Source organism: Apteryx mantelli, chromosome Z (assembly GCF_036417845.1).
Source record: "Apteryx mantelli isolate bAptMan1 chromosome Z, bAptMan1.hap1, whole genome shotgun sequence".
Taxonomy (NCBI): domain Eukaryota; kingdom Metazoa; phylum Chordata; class Aves; order Apterygiformes; family Apterygidae; genus Apteryx; species Apteryx mantelli.
In genome coordinates this window covers 34,428,761-34,453,401 of record NC_090020.1, presented here as the reverse complement: position 1 = coordinate 34,453,401, position 24,641 = coordinate 34,428,761, and the positions used below count along the sequence as shown (strand labels likewise).

General features: G+C 36.5%; 1 protein-coding gene across 1 annotated transcript in view; it reads left to right on the top strand.

Moving 5' to 3' along the window:
- CNTNAP4 (contactin associated protein family member 4) overlaps nt 1-6,427 on the top strand; it is a 238,622-nt gene extending 232,195 nt beyond the window's left edge. The window contains exons 22-24 of the mRNA XM_067315163.1: nt 1,984-2,202; nt 2,556-2,627; nt 5,386-6,427. Coding sequence (XP_067171264.1) covers nt 1,984-2,202; nt 2,556-2,627; nt 5,386-5,579 — 485 coding nt within the window. The 3' untranslated portion in view covers nt 5,580-6,427. The remainder of the gene's footprint in view (nt 1-1,983; nt 2,203-2,555; nt 2,628-5,385) is intronic.
- Nucleotides 6,428-24,641: the final 18,214 nt, after the last annotated feature.

Here is a 24,641-nt window from a genome sequence, read left to right as displayed (position 1 = left end):
GTGAATGTCAAATGTTCATTATTTTTTTTCTACTGGGTAGGTTAAAAAAAACACTTTTGCTGAGAGAAATGATAGGCAAGCTGGAAAAAGCTAAGCAAAGAAAGGATCTGAGATAAGATAAGATTCCACAAGAATCTGAAAAAAAATTGAAAGCTTGATTATCATCATCATAAAAGCAGAGAGGTCACACCTAAGTCTTTTGGTTGCACCATTCTTGTCTTGAAATGTTCTGTTAGGAGATGTCTGTCTGCAAGCTTTCAATGCTGCTTCGTAGAGGACCGATGGTTGAAGTAGAATTCAAAAGAGAGGGTTGGTTTTGTTTTTGTTTTCTGTTGTTGTTGTTGTTGTTGTTGTTGTTGTTGTTGTTTTTGAATGAGGCAATGTTGGTGGGGTAATTTATTCTTTATTTTCTGAAAAATGTTGAGTACATTTCGCAAATAGACTGGTATGAAGATGCCCAAGGGTGCAAAATTGCACCTTAATACAAAGCACAGTGTCTGATAAGCAACATCTTTTTAATGTGTTATTTTCAGTCAGGAAAATTTGACATAAGTTTGTGTTCCCCAAAGTTTATCTCTTTTTCCGGTGGTATTACTTGGTCTAATATGAAGTTTAACTTTATCCCGATAGTCTTTTCTAACTAATGAGTCAACTGAACCCTAAGGATTATTAAGTATCTAGTTTTCTTTTGCATTATATGCATACAACATTTGCCAAATGTTTTGCATAGGAAACTAGAAGCTAACAGAAAATCCTTCACTCTTCAGATTTTCCATCTGCTGTATAGTTAGGAATATATTTCTTTCCACATGATTTTTGGGACAATTTTTTCTTGTTCTCTCAGACTAAAGTCTTTTTTACATGACATCCAGATAAAAGAAGCAATTAAACATCCACTTTTTATGTAATCTATCAGTTTAGATGGGCACACATTTGGCTAACATCCATCTATCTAATAGTATACCGGCTTTGAATTAAGGAGCAAGCAGCTGAGGAAGATGTTTTCTTGTTACTTTGCGACATTCTACCGAAACATGTTAGCCCAGTTTTCAATATCAACCTCACTATAATGAAGATTGCATTGTATGTTGGTATTTAAAATTGTTATGGTAGCCATTGTAAAGATCTCAGGTTGATCTGTGTGTTCTAGGATAAGCTGAAGAGTAAATGAAAGAGACGACATTCCTACTTACTTAAAACTTAAAAACTTACTCTCTTTAAGAGTCCACTTTGAGCAATTAGAACTCCCCCAGTTTTTGCTTAAATTAGAACTGTCAGAGTGAAGAAACTATTGCCAGACTAGTGTATTAGTGAGCATTAGGTGCTGAGTAAATAGTGAGCTCTGACAGGATACGTATACTTAGAAAGACAGCTCAAGAGAATAAGAGGGTTTGGAGTTTTTTTAGTGGAAAAACTAATAGTATCATGTTTAAAATGTACAGTCAATTGGAACAATATTCTTTTTTTTTTAATTTCACAGAAAAATATCATTATGTCTTTCCTGAATCTGAGGTCTTCAGAGACTGTTTGTTTTGACAAAGCTGATGATGGTGGGATGGAGTAGATATATGAATCTGTAGAAAGAATATGATCCAGTAATGTACATATTTATGAGAAGGAACCTAATAAAATATGTATTTTTCATGAACACATACTTCATCCTTATCTTTTTGCAGAATGAAAAAATGATTCATTTTAATGTAAATATTTTAGTTACATTTTAATCTTTTTGCTTTAGAACTTGCTATAGTAAGTTAAAAGCATTTCCCTCAGCAGACTGACAACTGGCATCCTTAAAGTATTGAATGTATCTGACTGTCTTTTAATTAAAGACAGACAAGAAAGGGATGCAGTGAATCTACATATGTTGTTGTACTCAAATATACTCAGAGGAACACAGGTTAATTATTCATTTATTCTTCTGTCACTTTTTTTGTACGTTTGCGGTATGATTAATTGTGTTCTGTTCCTTTTGATTAACAGAAAACAGCAATGTAGATGAGGAGACTGTGAAGGCAAACTCTCAGGGGTTTATTGGATGTCTCTCTTCAGTGCAGTTCAACCACATTGCTCCTTTGAAGGCTGCACTGCACCACAGCAGCTCAGCCCCCATCATTGTAAAGGGACGCTTCACTGAATCCAACTGTGGCACTTTAACTGGAGCTGACTCAACATCAAGTGAAACAACCCATTCATTTGCAGGTAGCATATGGTTCTCACTTGCTAATCTCTAAAGCAAAATCTAAGTAGAGGACTCATGACCTGCATCACTACTGTCTTTTTTTTAACATGCGTTAACACCTGAGGGGTAATTTGAAAAATAATTCTCTTCTCTTTGTGCTTACTTCCCTTTATCTAGCCTTTGTCTTTTCCTCTGAGCATTTTCATTTTTCTCTACATCTCTATAAAGTGTGATCTACATCACTGATATTTGCACTCTTGTGGACCCCACGAGTGCCACTGTTCCATACTGTATGTGAGCTGTAACCATATGTGTTTATCTTGAGAACCCTCCTTCTATTTGTCTGTCATTTTCCTTTCTTTTTCTGCTGCAGATCATTCTGGACCAATAGATGAGGGAGAGCCCTTAGCTAATGCAATCAGAAGTGACTCTGCAATTATTGGAGGTAATAGGGACTATAACAACTCCACTGAAATCTTAGTTTTCTGATAACTGTGAGTCTTTCAGCGTTGACGTGAAGTCAGTGAGAGTTTTGTGTGCATAAGGAAAGAAAGCACAACAGTTTGATTTTATTGCAAGTGATATGTGTTGAAAGACAAAGATGAAAGTGTGTTTTAAAATGCAAGCAGTAACTCTCCGGTTTTCTTGTTACACAAAGTTATGCCGTCACAGTTTCTGTATATTGGAATACTCTGCTGAAGCACAAGATATTAAGAACAGGTTTTCAGCCTGCATAATGCTAGTTTCTATGACCTAACAACAAACTATTTGGATCTGTTGTGGCAAATAGCATATGTTTAAAGAACAACGTTTGCTCTCTGGCTATGCCAAAACATTACCTTTTGCTACATGGACAGGTTCAAAGTGAAGAATCTCTTGTTTAATATATCTCAGCAGTACAGCTCTTTCTTGGGAAGATGGGGGCTCACATTCTTTGAAAGAATCCTTTGACACTTTGAGGCATGTTTCATTTTAGTTATTATTTGGAAAACAATACATTCTTGGGCAGAGAACCACTTTCACTGATTTACTGTTTAAAAATAAAATACATGTTAAAATACACATAAGGCACATAAGGCACGTACTGTGATTGTGAAACAAGGGAATGACTGTTCTACTTAATCTAAAGACGAACCAGATCACTAGATATTTACTCAGATTTCACAGTCTAAAAAATGTCCTGTAAAAAAATCTATGGCCATTAACATAAAAGAAAGATGGCTGCTCATATTATAGAATGACAAACTGACAAATGCTGGGTTTTGCTTGAGAATGGATGGTCCGTTTTTATTTACAGCACTCTCTTTTGAGGACTTTTTTGGGTACTAAGTATTTTTATTTTGCTTGCAGTAGCCAATTGCAGTAGCCCAGGTTATGCAGAAGGTTGTTCCATCTTGCACAGCAGAACCACTGAATTACAACCATTTCTCAGACTGTTTATTATTTTTTCCTCCTTGTAGACAAATCTTGCTTCCTGCCCCTCTGTTTCACAAGCAGTTTCTGCTTCCTTTCTGTTTCTTTCCTCCCCAAATTCCTCTCCTCCCACACATCTAACTCATCAACTTGAATGGGGACTGAGATCATCCTGAGGATGGAAAGAGGATGAGGGGAGAAGGGCTGGAAGTTTGTAGCCTCATAAATATCTCTTGGGGAAGTATCTCTTTCCTCACTGCTCCTAATCTGTTGATCTGGGAGCAGCATACCCCTGGTAACATTTCAATAAATGTTAAATACTTGTCTTTAAGATTAAGTGCCCAATATACGTAGTCTCTTGTATGTCAGATATGTATCACATATAGTATCTCAGTAAACCCCTGTATAAAGTTATATTTATTTTGCCTCCTTTCTTTTTTATCTGTCCAGCCAGAACAGTATAGTACAGGTGGCTGTAAAGATAATGATTTTACCCTATAGGCTGGGATTATTAAAGCTGCTAGAAAAGAAAGCTTGTTCACTACCCCCTGTGTAGGCACTGACTCTGCTTACTTAGGACCCTAGGTTCACGTAACTGTGCAGGGCACAACCATATCTAGGATGTCAGGCTGAGTGCCACAGTCTTGCAGGGAAGGGAGGGAGCCAAACCTATTTTATTTTACCTTGAATATGCAGTGAGCCTTGCTTTGCACCCATATCTTCTGTATTTTGTCTAGTGTCTATTCATTACAATGGGACAGTTACATAGACAGGAGCCTTAGTTCAAGCAGATTATGAAATCCTTTTAAATGAAAAGCAGTTAGGTGCAGTGGGGATCTTCTGCAAGGCAGGATAAATGTTAGAGGTTTTGTCCCATTTGACCTGAAGACAGGCAGCTATAAACTCTGGCCAATATTCACTGGAGTCCTTGTGATAAACTGTTGTATATTTTCCTTTATGAATACTCCTCATTAAAAGCATTATTTAGTCAGGACCACTTGTCCTATGGCCTGAACTGATTTGTGCAGAGTACTGGTTATGAATGGGATTAATTTTGTGTAAGCGTAAGCTTGGATTTGATTGTATACACAGACAGGACTGGTGCAGGTTCTGGTTCAGAACTGCAGATATATACTTTTCCCTGTGCATCTCTTCTGCTCCGCCTCTGCTCTCCAGATCCCTTGCTCAGAGCTAGAGCAGTGACACAAGAGTGGATGGGCAGGGGAAGGCTGACAAGGGGCTGTGTGTCGCCTTCCCTCCTGATGGACAGGTGGGGTGAGAGAGGTGAAGGGTGTGAGTGACTGAGAGAAGAGAAAGTACTTTGTCCTGTACCCGTGGGAATGGGGGAGAAGAGCAGAGCTGTAGTGGTGCCCTGTGTCAACCCATGTCGTAGTCTGGTGGCAAAGTCCCTGAAGAGCAGTTTCTCAAGCCTGCAGTAGCTTGAGCTGTCAGACTGGCTGAGAGCTGGGGGTGATGGTGAAGGGGGAAAAGACAGCCCCCTAATCTGCCCTAAATCTCTACTGGACTTGTCTTCAAAAGTTTCAAAAAATTATGGTATTCTGTGGCAGCTTTTGGTATCCACCGTGTGCAAAATTGGAAATGTTTACCATGTAGCTGGTGCTGCAGCACTATTTCTGGTGCAAAAGCAGCTATGGCTTCCTATTTCTTGTGCTCCCTGGCACCTCACTTCACTATGCAATAGAGTCATTCCTTCTTTGTCCTACTCCCCAGCCCATGCTTTCTTATTCGCATATCCTGTTTTGTGACTTGTCTCTCTTTCCTCCTCCTAGGTGTGATAGCAGTCGTGATATTCATCGTACTTTGCATCACTGCCATAGCCATACGCATTTATAAAAAAAAAAGCATATATTCAAAAAATGAGGCAAAAGGATCTGAAAATGAAGACGGCACTGAGTCTGCGCTGAAAAGTGAGCTCAGCATGCAAAACACAGCCAATGAAAATCAAAAGGAATACTTCTTCTGATTGGCATTTGTGATTTAATTTAATATAATAATGTGACAGTCTGACTTTCTTGCCAAGCCAGGGGCCCTCAATGGACAGAAAAAGCTCTTGCACTCTGCAGTGAATGCAATGGATTTGAGACCTATTATACTGCATATGCTCAGTCTCAGTGTTTGCTATAGGAGGCCTCTTTAAATTACATGCATTCCTTAGCTATTATACTGTAAATGCATTTTATGTAACAGTGAATTAGATATTGTAACCAATTTCATTGTTGGTAGTTTCCGACTGTTCTGATGTGACCTTCTACAATTGAAGTTTAACGTACATACTGAATATGGTTTTCAAACGGGAAAATTGTTATGAAGCTATTCCCATCCTTCTCTTTAAAATTTGATTCTGGAATTTTGTTCAAGGTGAAAGATGGATTTCTAATAGTTTATGTTACTAAAGAAATTCTGCTGTGTTGCTTTATAGTGATCTCTTTTACTTCCTGAAACTGAAAATGCCTTTTGAACGGCTGTTGGCTGGTGTCAGCATCTGCTTGTGAGCCATGAAGTCAGGTGTCCAAAAAAACTGTATTTTTTTCCCCTGGGATATGCCCAATGTCCTTATTATCTCTTTTCTTTGGCAAGTCTAGCAGGGCTCACAAATGAAAGGTGTACAGTGTGTTGATATGCTGTGAAGTCTCTTTTGTAATAGGTTTTCGTTCATGGTTAGGTGGTGGCCTCAAGTCAGACCTGTACATAGTCTAAGCATTTTAAATAAAATTAGCACCACAGAAGCAAGCATTTCAATTGGAAAGATGAAGTAAAATATTAATAATAGTAAATTATCAAGAGCAACAGCACCAAAAGATAATCAAAGTTATTTTTCCTAGTAAATTTTGAGAATTAGAAATTACTTCCTCTGTGAAGCAGTAATGCTTCCTTTGTACACAATCCGGGATGCATTCTCTGAAAACATTGCATCTCTAATCTGCTCCAGACCTCAAGATTAAGTTGTTCTACTTTATAGAAATAGTTCCTGATTGCTATGATAATAAAAAGTGGAGCATTTAGAATCTAGTACAATGGCTGATGCTTTAACAGTTTGGCTTTTCACCCATAATAGTATTTACTATACCTCAGTGAGATAATGCCTGAGTGTAAGTACCCCTCAAAATTAAACAGATATTTAGTATCTTAAAAGTGTAAATAAAAGCTATCTATAATTTTGTATAAATGAATTATGGGACATGAAGGGTAGGATTAAGTTGTCTAAGCAGAATGTCACTTTAGATACCATAGGGGATCTGAAATATGTGTGACCTGGTGGGCATGTCACAAGATCTACAGAAGATAGTGTCCTTTGGAAGAAGAATCTGTAGGTCAGGTAGGACAAAGGCATCTAAAATGGCACTAGATACCTACATTCATGTGACTGACTCCCACCCAGAGGGTTTTGTTTGTGATTTTTTTCAAATAGAAGACTGTGTGCCTAGAACTGGAATCTAGGAAAGGATTCAGGACTTCTGTGTCCCTGTGGATTTGAAAGATTTAAATTTCAAAATAATTTAGAACTGATTTATGTCTGCTCCCATTGAAAACAATGATAACACTCCTTTTCTTTCAGAGAGGAGGAACAGAGCTAGACCCTGTACTGTGAACTTTGGAAAATATTTGCCATAGATACTTGAAAACATTATAAAGGCCCATAAACCTGAGATGATGTGCCAAAGTCTTGAATGTTTAAATTACTTTACATAAATTATAGTTGTAAATAAATGTCAAGCTGAGGTATCTTTGATAATATCATCTTTTAAAGTTGATTTTCTTCCATCAGTTTACACCTTTTGTTTTCAGGATCTTACAGTTCCTTTTCTGTTTCCTCCTGTGCAGCTTTACTTCATTTTTAGGAAAAAATTCTTTCCCATTTTGATGACTTAGGGACTCTGCAACCAAAAATTATACAGATAGTGATGCGCAGACCTTTTGTTCTACTCATTTTTGTAGTTCTGGGTGCATCTATAATACTAGACTAATAAGACCCAGGACCCAGGTTGAAGAAGGGGGTATCCACATAATGTATGTGTTATTATATTCCCTGGTACAGTTTTGTCCTGGACAGCTAGCTCACTTATAGAAAGGTGGCACCAGAACACATGAAGGGAAGGATACTGGACTGTTTCCAAAAGGTGATATGCATGAGGAAACCTCATTTTATGGATGAGGAGAGGAGGAGATGAAAAACACATGTGCGTGAGTCAGGTCAGTAATCCCACCCACTCTTTAGTTTACTACTTTAGACACTCTCAGTCTAGCCAGTTACATTAAAGTGAGAATTATGCTCCCTTCTCTTCAAGGGTTTGATCTAAATTGCACTGAATTTGAGAGTCCTTCCATGGACTTCCCTGAAACTTAGTCCTGTGAGTCTCAGGAGTCCTTCCCTTCCCATGGTAGATGTACCAGTGTCCACCCTCTTGCATCACTTGTAACAACTCTTTTGACGCTGACTCACTGTAAGAGTCCCAGTTGGCTCCATTTTATTCAGTGCAGGAGATAGTAATTGTGGGGCAAAATTTGTATGATGGTGGTAATTATAATACATTAGACACTTCACCAAAATTAACAATTGAATTAATTATAAAAGAGGGAGTTTTCATTTGCGAGTTATACTAACCTAATAAAACCCAAAGCATACCCACACCAGGACAAGTTGGAAGTATGTCAGTCTAACTTTCCAGTCATTTTTTGTTTTTAATTCCATTTCTTAGTTAACTTCATATTGTGTATCTCAGTGGAGAGAAAGGTTTCTTCCTTCACTTTGTTTTCTTCCAAATGAACGATTGTTTTCTTTCACTATTCTATAGGTCTTTTTTAAAGGCAAGAGGAAGGCAATAGCTGAGTAAAACCCCAATTTCACAGAATAATTAAAAGGGGGTGGGGATAAATGCCTGTGTGAATGACACACTATTTCATTCAAAGATATTTTTATGGCACTTTATTATGTTAAGGATTCTAAGGGGAAAAACAGGTAGATTTTGTTGAATACACATCTATCTGCAGATTTGTAGCATACAATAATTATGTCTCTCAGAAGAAGTAAATGCCCATTTTCCTCCATAGAAAGAGTGATCATGTATTCGTTACCTGAGTCCAGAATATACAGGTTCACAGTCAGTGAAGCAGCATTTTCCATTACTTGCTGCGTTTCTGTGGGTACAACAAAATGGTGGCACCAAAGTGCGCTGAGACATCATACACCATTGTGCTGTCCCTTCTTTCCAATGTGTGACCTTTCACCTCTCTGTTAATATAAGAAACACGTTTTAAAATAAAGTGAGGAAAATATTTTTTAAAAAAATTGTATAAAAAAAGTTTAAAACTGAGGACAATATACTGATTCTTTTTTTTTAAAACAGTAAAGAGATGTAGAAGTGCACATAAGATATTGGTGAGTGTGGTTATTTATAGACATAACAACAGAGTGCTAATGTAAAAAATCCACTACACAGTGACGCGTTTTCGGTGGCAAATATTTTTTTTTTTCTTAAGCACATTAGAAAATAAGTAGTGGCATGAGTGTTGGTACACTTTTAAAACTTTGTGGGGGTTCCCACTACAAATGGGTATATTATATAATTCTAACTGCAAAAGGGGTATAAAATACACAACATTTAGCACATAAATATGATTTAGTCAGGTTTTGGGAAAATATTTGCAACACAATACCCTGTTGTGTAGAGGAATAATGTGTAATAAGCTAAATGCTCAACTTAACGTGAAACACATGAACAGTCAAAATGAAATAAATTTACAACAACATTATTCATGGAAGTGGAATATGGGAAAGTAGTATGTAAGACAAAACAGTGAGAATTCCAAGGAGGAATCAGTTGCTTAAATTACACTATACAGATTTAGATTTAGATTTAGATTTAGATATTAAGCAGCCTGCAGCAGCAGTATGAGATAAAATCAGAAGATGTGACTATTGCAGGTCAGCAGGTGGTTGTTAGGAAATGTCCTTTGGAAAAAAATAAATTACCTTGAGAAATAATTGTAAAAGTTTAAACTTACAAAGAAATTCTGGCTGTATAAACCATGTGATGCCACAGGGAAGAAAAAGTGTTCTTTTGCATCAGAAAAAGTACTTGCTAAGTCGGAAAATTTAACAACGAAAAAGCATGTGGCCCCTTCTCTGGGGTGCAACATGCAAAAATGTACAAAAAGCACTGAAGCTGCTAATACGAGAAAACAAAACAGACAAAAAAGGGGTGCTTATGGATTTTTTTTTGCCAAAAAATCATACTTCATCCTCATTCCTTAAGGGCTGTCTAACAAGGAAATATTGGCAAGAACTAGCACTGTTTTTGGATACACAGTCTAACCCTTTTAATCTTTATTCTTGCCATTGTTAAGAAATGAATCAAACATTACAACCATATTGCAGGGAGATGGCTGCCTTTCCTTCAAAAATTGACATAGAATCACATTTATTTTCATATCAATTTCTAATTTTATGGTGAAATTCTGATGTTGCTAACATCTGATATAAATAACGCTGAATAACAATGCCTGAAGTCTTTATTAATAGCACAGTAAGTCCACAGGAAAAAAATCTCCATACACATGCGTGTGAACACACACACACACATATATACATGTGTGCAAATGAACTATCTAGTCAGAAATAGGATTGTTTGGATTTTACTATTTTCTTTATATTATGTCAAATACTGAAAAAATAGCCTAGAGTTCAGAAACTCCCTCACTGGTGAAAACATATCCAATCCATTTCACAAAAATACTTAAAATTTCTTAGTTTCTTCAAGAGAAAAAACAGTTACAGCTTAAAAATTTCTCGTAGAACAAAAAGAGAGAGACAGGCAAATGGAAGAGAAACAGGCAAAACAGAAAAATGGGAAGAGAAAAGGGTCTTTTACCAGATCACTTAAAGCATCCTTCTACCAGACAGTTAACTCACTTTTGGGAAACATCAATGTTTATGCCTTCAGATTGGGTGAGGCAGTGGGCATTAGCGAAAGATTCCTAAAAGCCTTCAGAAGGGAAACAACTACTCAAAGTCCTTTTGATGTTAAAGAAAACTAAAGAGTAGTTGTCAATGGATTACATTAGATTTCACAAGGGAGAATTTGTCATCAAGAATCAGCATAAAATGAACTACTAAAATAATCCGTAGTGTTGTCAGTAAAATGACATATAGGCCTTGGTAACCTTTGTACTTTATACTTTTTATTACAGCATAGTCTTTAGTTCCTCTAGCTTATTCAGATATGTGCAAGAACCTGTTATTTCAAATGCAATGTAAACTTTTTGGAGTCTATGAATTGGTGATTTTTTGTTTTGAAAAGCAGAAGTGCCTTGCAAGCAATTTATAAGGCCAATGTTAACATAACTGAAAGCACCCATCATAAAATCTTCAGGATTAAAAAAGTAAAGATTGCAAAAGCAGCCCTGCTACATAATACAAATTCAGTGATGGATGCCTGTTTACAGATGATTTAAGTAACAAACTTTCAGCACAGTTCCACAATAGAAGAAGCGTGTGGTTTGAGGTCTAACTGAGGAGCCCAAGAATATCTATCCCACCCTTTAAATCTGTGGCCTTGAATAAAGCCATCAACCTTTCCACTCCATTTGTACAATATGGAGAAAATACTAAAGTTTTTACTGTATTGATTTATTAATATTTCTAAAGTCCTTTGAAGAGGAAAACCTTTATATAAGTGGATAGCATCATAACAGAAACCTAAGTGAATCTTTTATTTAGCAAATGATGTTATGGTAAATAACATCAATTATACATGGTTATGCATTTTATTTTAAGACATTTATTTCAGGAGATGGTCCTTTTCCTTTCAAAGAGAAATAATAGATATTTCATGTTCTTTTATGCATAAGGATAGAGTGACACATGAATAAAGAGGAGAAAAAAAGGCCTTGGACTATTTGGTATAGTGTAGATTTGATTGCTTGTCTTCTTTTATCAGAAATTACAGCCCAGAACATTTTCATCTAGGTAGACGGATAATATTTGAAGCAGACACAGGTGTCATATAGATTAATATATACAAAACAGGGATTATAACAATATGTCTGCATTATTCCGCGATGTCTCCTGCTAACTGTTTAGTCCAAAGGGAACATCACACATATGCAATTTAAGAGGAACTCCTAGTTCGTCCTTAGTAACCTTGGCAGCTTCATTAATCCTTTTTTTTTGCTTATTAGTTACTAGTGAGTTACTTTTCCAACCACCAAGATTTGCTAGATCTACAATATTTCACTTTTTAGAAGACAGAGAAAAAAAAATTACTCTCTTCTAATATCTTTAAATCTACTCTACATGATAATACTCTTTATCTAGATGAAAGAATATTGCATATTTACTCTCATGCATGTACGAAGTAACATATTTATTACCTAAAAGGAATTATATACTGATTTTATTTTCAAGAAAACAAAGAGGCAGTTGATACTTATGATATAGGCTTGTGTCAATTGTGAAAAATTATTTCAAAGGGTGCTACAGAATGTTAATAGTTTGTTTTAAAAACTATAGACACCCTGAGTAAGAAAACATTCAGAAATTGTCAGCATCTCTTTTATAATTGTAAATATTAGTAAATATTTCCAGTATGGTATAACTTTTTTTTCCACAGATTTCAGCAGCACTAGAAAGAGAGGTTTATGTCAGCTCAGGAAAAAGTAACTACTCAGTCAGGGTCCCTTGCCATGAGAATTCAAGTTTCACTTACTTGCAAAATCATATAGTATTTTCTGAGAGTCCGGAAGTCCTTTAACAGTTGCTATGTTTTTACTGTAAATCAGAAAGGACCTTATTCCTGCATAACAAAAACTTTCCATGAAATTAATATTGTTTAGATGGATCATCTAGTGTTGTGATCTGTATATCAGCAACTCTTATTCAAAGCATTTGTGTTGCGTTGCTATGATTTTGTCTCTTTGATGTACAAGTTAATAATACGTGCACGTCTGAATGAAAGTGCTTTTTCATTAATTCATGGCATTAAGATAAGAGGACTATGTGTCAGGTGTTTTACAGATGAATCCTACTACTAAGTAGCAGTAGGAATGGTTACGTTTAGAATAGGATTAAAAATGTATCATATATTCTTTTACATTACACCTATATGGTGTTCATATACTTTTACATAACATACAGTGCTGTATTTTTGGCTTATTCCCAGAACACACATTGGGAATAAAAGTGCAAAATTCATAGGAAAGGAGGAGAATTAAAAAGAGGAAATTTCTTTGTTGATAAGATTGTTTTTATAAAAAGTCCTGAGAATTTGTTCTTTTATAGTACCCTTGTATAGCTATTTTTCAATTCATATAAAAAGTGTTTATTTTGGATCATGTTGTCAAGCACATCTCCTTTCAATTATTTCTTTTGTAAAACAAGCTAACAGTAATTTTAGTTTCAAGCTGATATCTAGCTGTCTGTTTGCCTCAATAAAGTATATCAATCTGAAAATTAAGCACAGCATGACATATCTAGTACGTACCTTCTCTTTACAAAATAATGGCAATAATTAACAGTCTCCTGAAACTGTATGATCTTTGAGTGTCTAGGGCTGCCTTGACAGTCTTTATTTTATGATTACAAGTAAGCCTATTTAGTTAGAATCTAATTAGGAAAGCATTAGTAAATGCCTGTTATTCAGTACTCTAGAATGGTTAAGTGCTGCATTTGAGAAATGGAATGTATTTTAAATGAGTCAAATAACACATATTATGCTAGAAGCGTTGCCCTTACGCAGTACCTGCTTGCCCAGTGTGGTACTTACTAGTGATTAAGAGTTGTTTCTCCATTACCAGACTCATAATAGGGTCCATACTACAACATAATATCCTTAAAAACCAAATACATTTGCAGTAAACATGTTTTATTGCTTCCTTCTAGCCTCTTTTACTTCCTCTGGGAATTTCCTTATCTTTTACATCACTGGATAGGCTTGTAATTATGTAATTAAAGGAGAGTCTAGACTTGTAATTACACGTAAGGTTGTTGCAAGGGGTGGGGGGGGGATTTTCATTTAGTTAACATTAGGCTATGTCTGTGAGTTGTAGCCTGCCCTGGGACAGCACTGCTCTCTCATTTTCATGCTGCCACACTGTGTCATGCTGAATTGTGCACATTTCTATGTCCTTGGGCTGAATTCCCAGAAAAGAATTGTATTGCCTATCTTCAGAGCACAGGTCTTTCAAGCACAACCTGAGTTGTTATAGCTGACCAAAAGTGGGCAGCACGTCGTGCTTCTCTCCAGACGCCGCACATAGACAGGACGCACGATTCTGTTAAAGCAGAGGAGAGGAGGTGTGACAGGTCACCAGCCGGGAAATGGCCATACACCCAGTCTGAGGCAGCTGGTGGGGGAAATGCAAAGAAGCAGCAGGAGCTGACGACTTCTCTTCTTTCTTTAAAGGCATTTCTAGAAAAAATAAACTTGGGGACTATAACCCTCAACCGAGCACAGCTCTGTCCCTGTAATTCACAGCCAGATGAGGCAGAGCAATCGTACAATAGCGCAGATGCTCCTCAGCAAGTGCCACAGTAAGTGGTGGGAAGTTATGGTCCTCTTACTGCCCTTGAATTTCCAACCTATGGTGGCAGTATTTAAGATATAGCTGTGCTTGGTGCTCCCTATTCCTTGGGTTGGGTCAGCAGCCATACAGCCTGCCAGCTAGTTACCTCCTGTTCAGATTGGAGCATCCAAGCCCAGAGCGGGGACCCTTCTTCCCAAAGCCAAACATGGGCTTGTGCCTGTCTCTGTTCTTGCTGCACAAGGCAAGAAAATAATACTTCATAATGCTGTAGGAAAGTGCTCCAGGTCAGTCGTCCTCTCTCAGACAGGATAAGCAAGACTTTCCAAAACACGTACGTGTGTTCAAGGCACAGCTATGTGCATCACATTCTGAAAGCAAATTCCTAAGCATTCAGTTGAAATGAATGGAGTTTGCATACATAAACTGATCAGGTAAATTAATTAGGTAATTTTAAAAATCACACCAAAGGGGCTATAAACACCTTTAATCATCCAAATTCTTTTAAAAGTCTTGCTTATGTATCTGTCACTACTTCTCTTTAGGTTAGGATATCCTAAGTGGTAACTAGTACTGAATTTTTACTTAAAATGGCACAGGTTAGGGTATTGTACAGTAATCAGAGCCTACCTAAGTATCTAACTAGGCTATATCAAGAGACAGTAGTTCAGTAAAAGCAGTCAAAAGAGATCCAATAATCAGTATATTTCTGAGAGATTTTTACTATTTTTTTCCTGACAGACTTGCTATATGTCTGTGTAAGACTGAATGGTAGAGCTAAGAGTCATGTTCTGCTTTTTATTTTGACAATTATCAGTGCTCTAACTTTTTATTTTGTTTAAAGTGGGAGCTGTTCAGTTTTAGAAGTGATATGGGCTGACAGTGATGTAAGGAACAGCAGTACTCACATAGCCACTAGGTTTTTTCTTTACGTACTTTCTAGATGTCAGCCTCTCCCTCACCAGCAGCTATTAAAATAGAGCTATGGCAACGAATGAACCAAAGCATATTGCATAGTATTACATTTTTCAGTATAATTTGTAAAAAGAATTGTCTTGCTGTAAATTCTTGATTGAGTTAGTTTGTTAATACATTACATATATCAAATTTTATGGCATTGTTTCAACATAATATAAAATTATATGTGATATAATAAAAGGAAAAGTGCCTTAAAAGCTGGGAGAAAGCCCTACTGAAAATAATCAGAGCAATATTTAATAATAGACTGTCAAATATCTGCATATCTTCAGGATATGAGGTCAAAGAACAAAAGACTAAAAAATAGAAATTCAGTGCTCTAATGGGTTTCGAGATTATATTTTTTTAATAATATTTATAAGCCTATTGCAGTTCTTTCCAAACAATCAGTTGTATCATTTATCTAAAAAAATATCACAACTGAAGCGCAAACTATCTGGTACAATACAAATAGCTTGCAGTAGAGTCAATATACATACAGAGGCAAGGAGATTTGTATATCTGATGGCTTAACAATTGTAATAATGCATTTCCCTAGACCATGTGTTCCTTATTTTAATATATCATTCTTTCCAGATATTTATTTCATTGCCTATAGTCATATTAGAAAATTCAGACTGTCTGCATTATTATTTGTGACACAGAGGTGCCTAGAGATCACAGCTTAGATGAGGGCCCGTTGTGGTAGGGGCCTAAAGTCCACACACACAGAGACCTGCAGATGAGGTGGTTCCTGTTTAGGGCAACCCAGCTGCTACGTGGCAAACATACAGCAAATGAACTGACTGAGACAGAAAAAATTGATATAGCTTGAAGCTGATCCCATGTCCCCTGACAGCCAGTCTTTCTCTTAACCCACCAGCTCAATTTTTATTGACTATACCATTCAATAATTTTTTGGAGCCTAACTCATGTACCTTGGGAACTTGGCCCAGCATTTCTCTTGTAAACTGTTTCAGAATTTGATCCCCAGAAATACACTAGAGCAACAAGCCTGGAATATAAAGTTCTTATGCCCAGCCTTCCACGTGTCAGAGGAATTTAAACCATTACTCAGAAGGTTTTAGGGCAAAATTGCTGGTGCTAGCATGATAATATAAACTGAATGGGAAAGCGTTTCTGTTTTCCATATGCAGACTATAGACATTGCTGCTTTGTTCTGCGGATGTATTTCTAGATGTATGTCACTAAATACGATTGTTTAAAAGAAGATGTTAAATTAATTTGCCCTGGGGTGTGTGTGTGTGTGTGTGTGTGTGTAACAAAACTATTCTGCATAATTTATTGCATGGGTAAGAAGATTACGTTTTCAAATGCAATGCTACCAGGTTAGCTCTCCTACACGCTAATAATAGGTTTCTTTTCCTAACATAGTTCCCAAGCAGTTGTTGCCCTGGGGAGCTGACCCAGTCCGTGGCATGAGCTGTGAGCCACTACTGAGGGTTTTCAGGAAGCAGAAACCTGATGAAGGCTGACTGAAGTCTTCATCAGCATCATACTGAGCAAGCAGGAGAGGACAACCACCTCACAGTGCCAGTGCCGAGGCAGTCAGCACCTACCCTTTTTATGTGAGATGTTGGTCTGCTTGTCTATGCATCCATGGCAAGAGAAGGAAGGTTGGAAAGATCCAGATGGATACTTTCCTTGCAGAGGATTTATCAACTGGAACCGTGAAAAATACTAGAGATCTTTATATTAGAGTATGGCTGATGGAAGTAACGTACTTAGTAAGTATTTCTCTTTACATTCTAATACCTTTGTATTGTCTTATACATTTGCATAGTGTTTTTAGGGATGCTTTATCCTTTAAATTATTTTAATTTGCTATTTTCCATGTACGTAAGTATTCTTAGATTGCTTGACTGATAGATTGACTGATTTCAGAATTCTTTGCTCAAATGGGGTGGGTATGTCCTAGTATAAAACTGATAATTAGAGTTGTGAAGGCATCTCTACGCTTTCACTCTTCAAATTTACACAAAGATGTTTTTAACTTTGGAAAAGACTTCCAGATATCCATCAAATTAACTAATTTGTCACCAAAGAAAAATACATGTTATTCATGACAGAATAAAATATGGTCTTCCAGATTACATTCCAGTAAGTATGGATACAACATAATAAATATCATCAAGCTTCTTTTTCCTAGTGAAATAAAGTTTCCAATAACTCAGATTTCAATAAATATTAGTTGGTATCCTTTTAAAAACGTGGTAAAAAATTAAAGTTCATCTTATGGATCATGTAGAGATAACTAAGATAAGTTGCCTAAAGTCTGTGATATTGTCCTTTATTACTTATGTACAGCTTACTGTCTCTGTGTTGTGCTTCAAATGAGCTATAAAGTTTCTGTCTCCTACAAACTAAACATGTTTTAAAAGAAAGCCACAGCCCGAAATGTGTTAATCATAAAAAATAAGTTAAAAATACTTTCTAGATACTTGTCCTTGTTTCCCCTGACAAAGCTTATCAATATTTATTCACATTTCTCATTACTTTATTATGTTTCCTAAAAAACACCGTTGAGTTCTAAACTAACTAATATAAAGGGAGAAGTTAAACCGAGAGCATTCAAAGGGTCATCATATGCACAAAGCTAGCAATGAAAAATTTTAAAAAATTGTGCCATTTTTTCATAATCTTATGTGAAATATGTAAAAGATTCTGATAATCTTAAGTGAAATACATACTCAAGAGCAAGCAAAAACAAGTATGATTAAATTAAATATCTTCTGTTTCATAAAAAAAGGAAAGGACATTTTCATGCAGTTTAAATTTTCCTTTGGATGCCCTGCAAATATTATCTAGGTTTATTTTAAAAGAGTAAAAAAATCCATAAAATAGAAATCAATAGTTTAAACAGTGAAGTCCTTTTCTCTATAAACACTTAAGAAACACAGACACACAGAAAAGAAAATGTACTAGAAGAAAAATGAAATGTATGTCCTAATGCCTAGATTAAGTTTATTATGCATTATTGGCATGACTGGTCTGACCAATGAGCAAGGACATGGTATAATGAATTGCTGCCTATCTCTTTCAAAAATGTGTATATATTTCTGTATTTCTGCCTATATGTGTTAAGCTTGAACATTTCTTTCAATTTAATTGTTGATATGTGTATGTAAAACTTATTTTGTGTGTATAAATGAAGAGGTAAATGCATTCATAAATAGTAGCAGATGAACACAAAAAACAGTTTTCTTGTACAAAAAAGTGAGTTACTCCATTGGTTTCTGTAAAAATTACAGAAAAATCTGTCAGTCACTAAGAAACATATGTATGGAGGGTTTTAAAGTAAGATTTTTCTAATGCGAAAATCTTTATGCCTGAAAATGAAGGTGGGAGTTTATACACCCACCAGAGGGGAGGACTCCTTGGAAGCAAATTATCAAAGCAGTTTTAGTGGTGGTCTCCACAGTTATAGGGCAGAGCAGGAGGCTGGAGGCTGGAAGAACAACCATTTTCTGTAATCCGGGCACTTTCTCAGGGCCTCTAGTCACTTAGGTGAAGACCATGAGCTCCTGCGGTAGCTGGCAGCAGAAAAGATGAGGAGGAAAGGGGAAGGTGGCCAGGTCGGCTGCTGCCGTTCTTCCTGTGGTCCATCGGTGCTGGGGCTCCTCACCGCAGCCCTGGCTCCAGAAGAAGAATGAGCTTTGAGGGGGCACCCGGGCACATGCGCAGGGCGATCCCAGCTCCACCAGAAATTACAACAGCAAATTTCTTAGTTGCCAAGTCAGAACTGATTCTGTACGGACCAGAGAAGGACAGGCAAAGAGTTGATTTTGAGGTTAGGAAGAGGTAGAATAAAAGATTGTGAAAAACAAGCAGTGGTAACTTCGGAGACAAACACAGGAAAAAAAACAACTTAGCAAACCCTAGAACTGCCTAAAAGAGGGCTAAAACTTCCCAACTTTATTAAAATGACACAATGCACACAAAACTATTTTTAAGTCATCTTTTATTTTTAGGGCTTAATTGCCAAAGATCCTTCAGGATCTCATCAATATAAAAGTTACATAACTTTATATATGTGTGTGTGTGTGTGTGTGTGTGTGTGTGTGTGTGTATATGCATATGTATGTATGTATGTATATGCATATATACACACACAGGTGAATATATAGTGTGCATGTGTACATTTATATAAACAGTCTCAGAGTCTTATGGTGTCTTGCTTTCTTGCTCCTGCTGTGCTTTTCTTTTGCCTCTCTTCCACTACATCAAAGGCAAAATATTCTCTGTTTCCTCACTTAAAAGCATTTTGTGGTTAGAGCAGGCATGAGGATTTTGTAACTTTCTATCATTAAAAAAATAAGATCCATCATTGCCTCACACCCCAAAAAGAGAGCGAATTTTTTTTTGAAAAAATATGTTTTTTCCCTGCAGCACTCAGTGTGAGTTCTAATAGAATTTCAAGTTCCTTAATAGCATTAGTATTCACTGTTTCTAAAACAAAATAAAACTGTGAAAAATAGATTGTGAAGTTAGGTAAGAAAAAGCCATACTTAAAAACAGAAAGCAATTGTTTTGGATAGTAATATCAACAAATGTCCTTGTAGCACATAAAGATATAAACAAAAATATTGCAGTGACGTGACTATAATATTTGTTTTTCAGTAGGATTTTAATCAGGACTGTATACTACCATTAAGAGGTGGAAAGAACTCAAGGTAATCTATGTTAGCACAGTTTGTAGAGATTCAGCTGTTACCAGTGCTGCATTCACTGTTAGTGTGCTTCTAAAAAAAAGGAACAAAAAAAAAAGTGTTTTTTCTCAGCACTATTTCCCAGTTTTCGAATGTAAAAGAGCAAAAGCCAAAGCAGCATGTCATGGTACCAGGCAAGAGGGAGATGATTGAGGTAGCAGTTCAGCTGCCTGCTTCACTTGCTTGCAATCACAACCTTTTCCCTGCTACCAGAAGTGTTGTTCACTGCCCCAGAGCAGACCTTGGAAACAAGAACGGAGGTCATCCAGCTGCCTGTAGGTAGGGAAAAAATAATCTAAAAATAAAGCTAGGCTATAGAAAGCTGCTGCTTCTCAGTGGAGGTTGATCCTTTGTCTTTTAATCTTGTGCGCAGCATAGCTGTCTGGAGAAGTCCCTCTTTACTAATTTGCCCTTGTTTTCCCTGTAAAAGTTGGGGGAGAATTTGGAAGTTCACTTTTCATCGTTTTGAGAGAGAATATTCAGAAAACAAAGCACATTCTCGTCTTGGTCCTAGAGGTGCTTGTGAAACACAGAGCAAGTGTTTGAGGGTTTGGTCTGGCCAAACCCCAAGGGACCTGTGAAGGGTCTTGTAAGTGCATGGTGCGACACATGGCTGAGGAGTGCAGGGTTCAGGATGAAAGAAAACAAGGAGCAAGCAGAGAACACAAGCATCTGAGAAGACGCATTTGCAAGTTATCAATGTTTTTTTGTGCAACCTGTAGTAATGTGCCCCTGTCTCTGGGCTGACTACAGTTACTAGGAGAAGCATTTGTAATGGATGCCAAGGTGCAGAAACTATATATTAGTAACAAGTTGGAGATCACATGAAGAATACATGGTGGTAGTTGCAAATATCTAAGTATTGTAGGCAAAATTAAGCAAATATTAACTTATTTCCAGTTGCTCAGTAAATAGCTTACAAGCCAAAAAAAAAAAAAAAAAAAAAAGCCTGCTGTGCTGTCATGGATCAGAAGGAAAAAGGATTATGATATTTTATACCTTAAGGAGACATAATAATATTGAAAGCCTCTTTCTCAGCTAACCTTCACAGTAAACAAATGGCACTTGCCGGTAGTCCCTATTCCTTGGCTTTATCCTCCAGACATATTACCAGGCTCATCTCCATTCATCAATGGAAAAAATAAAAAAATTTAAAAAAAAAGATTGACAACTGAAGAGAAATCCAGGATCCATTTTAAAGAAGGACTCAAAATCACCTTAGAAATTAGAGAGAAACATATATTTAAAATTTCCTGGATTTATTTTACAGCTAGGGATGTGAAAATATGTAAAATACATTTGTCTATAGAGGATACACATTGTTACTTCTGTCTTGGGAAAAGAGACATTGTGAAATATTAAGTGAGAACTAGTAGCCAGAAGGTCAGTCACTTTTTTTTCTTTGCCAGCGGGGATTTAGGGATTTAAAAGTAAACTGGAAAGAATATATTTTTGTTTATTATTTGCTCCACCTTTATTTAACCATCCTTACAGTGCACTGAGGGAAGATGGAGATACAAAACAAACAAAGAAATGCTAGTCTGAGGAGGTAAACAAAACTTAATGGCAATAAGAAAGAAATATGCAGTGGCACCCCAGTGGTTCCCACTGCCAGACATTACCTGATCCATTCCCAGGTGTCAGATGTTCTCTGTTACAAATTAGGAAGAGCCTATCTGCGGCTGAGGTTAGTTCATTTAATTACCTTGTAAATAAATTCAGATACATAGCACAAAACCAGTTCAGAGCAACACAAAACACTGCCAGGGAAAGTGGTGCAATAAACATTACCAGAACTCTTCATTCTTTCTTCCCTAGCCTCCCTCAGTTATTTGTCATAAAATACAGTATTATATCATAATAGGATATAATGTATTCTAAATATAATATATTATTATATGTTATTATAATATTATAAGAGATAGTATTATACTATTTTATTTAAAACACCAAGCAATTTCCTATTTGGAAATTGTCATTTCCAAAAGAAGAGGTAGCATTTCACATTGCAGGAAAATATGCAGAGTCAAATGGCTTTCTTGCAGCACAGTATGTAAATGACATCCCCACTTTAAGGCCCTGTCTCCTGGGATTCACTAGAATATTTGCTTAAATCATAGACATATTATTCAGTAGCTGCTACAAAGTGCTGCATAAAATGGAAATGCTTTTGAATCCTTTTCATTTCCTTTGTTGAAGGACCTGGCATATGATTTCCCTTGAAAAATATAGACTACCATCTTAGACATTTGCAAAAATATTCAGGTTATTTAAAAGAATACCAGCCTAACATTTCATAAACCTTTCATTACCTTTATAATAGATGAAAAAGGATTAGGCTCAGCTAAGATACCTGGTTAGAAGCAAGGTTATGTTTTAGGTTAATCTAATCAATTTTAAAAAGCATATACTGTTCATCTCTGTCTAGATCCACATTTCACTCTCAAAAAGTTGCAAATGCAACGCTAAATATGAATGTTCTTTGAATTTATAATGAAAAACTTTCTCCCTACAGGTATACTAAAAAAGGAACATTCTTGACAAGGTTATACAGTTTCTCCCAATCTATTTCCCTACAAGGTTAATTCCATATTTCATCAGTTCTGCAGATTTACTGATTATCAGTTTGTGCCTGCTTTGTACCTCTGACATCTAGTTCTAATAATCTACATCCATATCCGTAACACTGACAGCTCTTTAAACAAGTAACCTGTGCAATGTGGTGCAGCATAGCATATTCAAATACTGAACTGCCTCTTGTAAGAACTTCACGTATCATGATACGAAAATATTGCACTGACTGAAATGTCATGTCTGTACTTAAACTGTAAAAAAGAAAAAAAAATCCCACGATTTACTGGCTAGCTATCTAAAATTACAAGTAAACATCTAGTAAGCCTTTATTGCTATCTGCCACCCAGAAAATAAAGGAGATACAGAGCCTTTGAGGAGCTTCCTAACTTTAGGTAGAAATCTAAAAATATATATAGTGAAAGCATATTACTTACAATTTCTTTCCAGAACTGCCTTAGTTCTGGGAATCTAAATTTTGCAGATGGCCTTTTTTATTATGGTGCAATCCAAATTAGAAAAAAAATGCAGAGTTTCAGCTGTTGACATTTGCTTTTGGATCTCAGTTATATAACGTATCCCTAGAAAGTTCAAAATACATCTCTGAAATCTTAAAAACATGGATAATGGTGATTTCTTTCTGTATTATCCCCTTTCAGTGATGTTTTAGTCACTTATTGAATAATTGATTTGCAAGTTTGCTCATAAATATAGGATCTAATCCTGACTTGAAAAGGAAGATCTAGAACGAAGGATCACCCCCTCCAACACAGCTGGTAAAACCCGCTATAGAAATGTGATTATTGCTTCTTTACACGATCCAGAATTGCTGCTGACAGTTTCTGTAATTTAGAGATGAGGCCAAGACTGGGGAGGAGGGAAAGAGGCCCCAGATTTTTCAAGATTTAGTGACTTTTTGCCAGTCTGGTTCCCAGTACCATCAGAAGTCAAGGCATTCACGAGTCACTAATTAGCATTCCTAAATTACCCCTCCTCTAACTAGCTTGGCTTTCCCAAGCATATTTTTTTCCAGTTTGACATGATGTCCCAAAGCACCTCTCTCAAGGATATTAGCAGGGAGAAAAAATATGCAAAAAGAGAAAAAGGACCCTGAAGACTGTTATGAAAAAATGTAAGTCAGCCTCCTTGCAAAACACACTGCATGTGTCTAAGCAGTATGTCTGCATAAACTGTGCGTAAGCAGACGTGCCAATGGGTTCTGCAGACTGTACAAAATAAATGTAGCTTGCAAGTTTTGAACTCTCATGTGTATTCTTTGAAACTGAGATCTGAACTTCAGTAACAATTTTACTGCAGCAAATGAGTAAAAGGGGGAAGAAGAAAAGCTTTTACTAGTTTCCTCATCAGAGAGACTGTTTCAGATATCTTTTAAACAATACAGTACTCTATTCTTATCACAGTTTCTAGTCGCACACCATTACTACTCAGTAATGAATCATATCAATCTTATCTGATATTTTTATTGTGCTCCTTTTTATTCTTGTTGTAAAATAGAAAAATAGTGTTAAGTTACTTGCCCCCACAAGTAGTTTGCAGTCTTAGGGGTTGAAACAAAGGATAGGGCAAAAAGGCAAACAGGGTCACTTCTCTCTCAGCTGCTTTTGCCTCTGTGCAGAGGTTAACTACAGTCTTAGTTATACATCCAGTCACTTTGTGGGTTTTTTTCTCTCCAAGTGTCTGCTGTGAATATGCCCAATGAGACCAGTGGAGACCAAGGAGACCAGTCTCCTGTCTCTAACCACTAACTCAGATTGCCTGGCACTAAGCAGAGTGTGTACTGCCTGATCTGCTTTATGGGGACAGATAATAAAACAGATAGCAAATTAATGCAGAGTAACAAGCACTCTGATTTTCAAATGGCCTTTTGAATTTACTAGCTTAAGTGGCTGACATGAGAGCATCAGCGTCCCATCATACTCGGCCATTTGAAAACTTATTCCATAAACTTATGTCAGGCTAGAGTTTAAAGTCTTAATGAAATACTGCACTGCCTAGTTCCTAAAACGCCTTATGTCTGTACTAGAATATAACACCGACGTGTAATTGTCTAAGCCTCCTCAACAGAAAAATTGATATATTAATTCACAGTTCACTGAATTTTCAAAGAAACTTCTGACCACTAAAGAGAAATTACAGTGGGTGATTTCTCCACATCCTAATAGCTACAGTAATTTCTCCGTGGTTAAAAATCCAATCTGAATGTGTTCTTCTGGCCCTTTGGCAGCTAG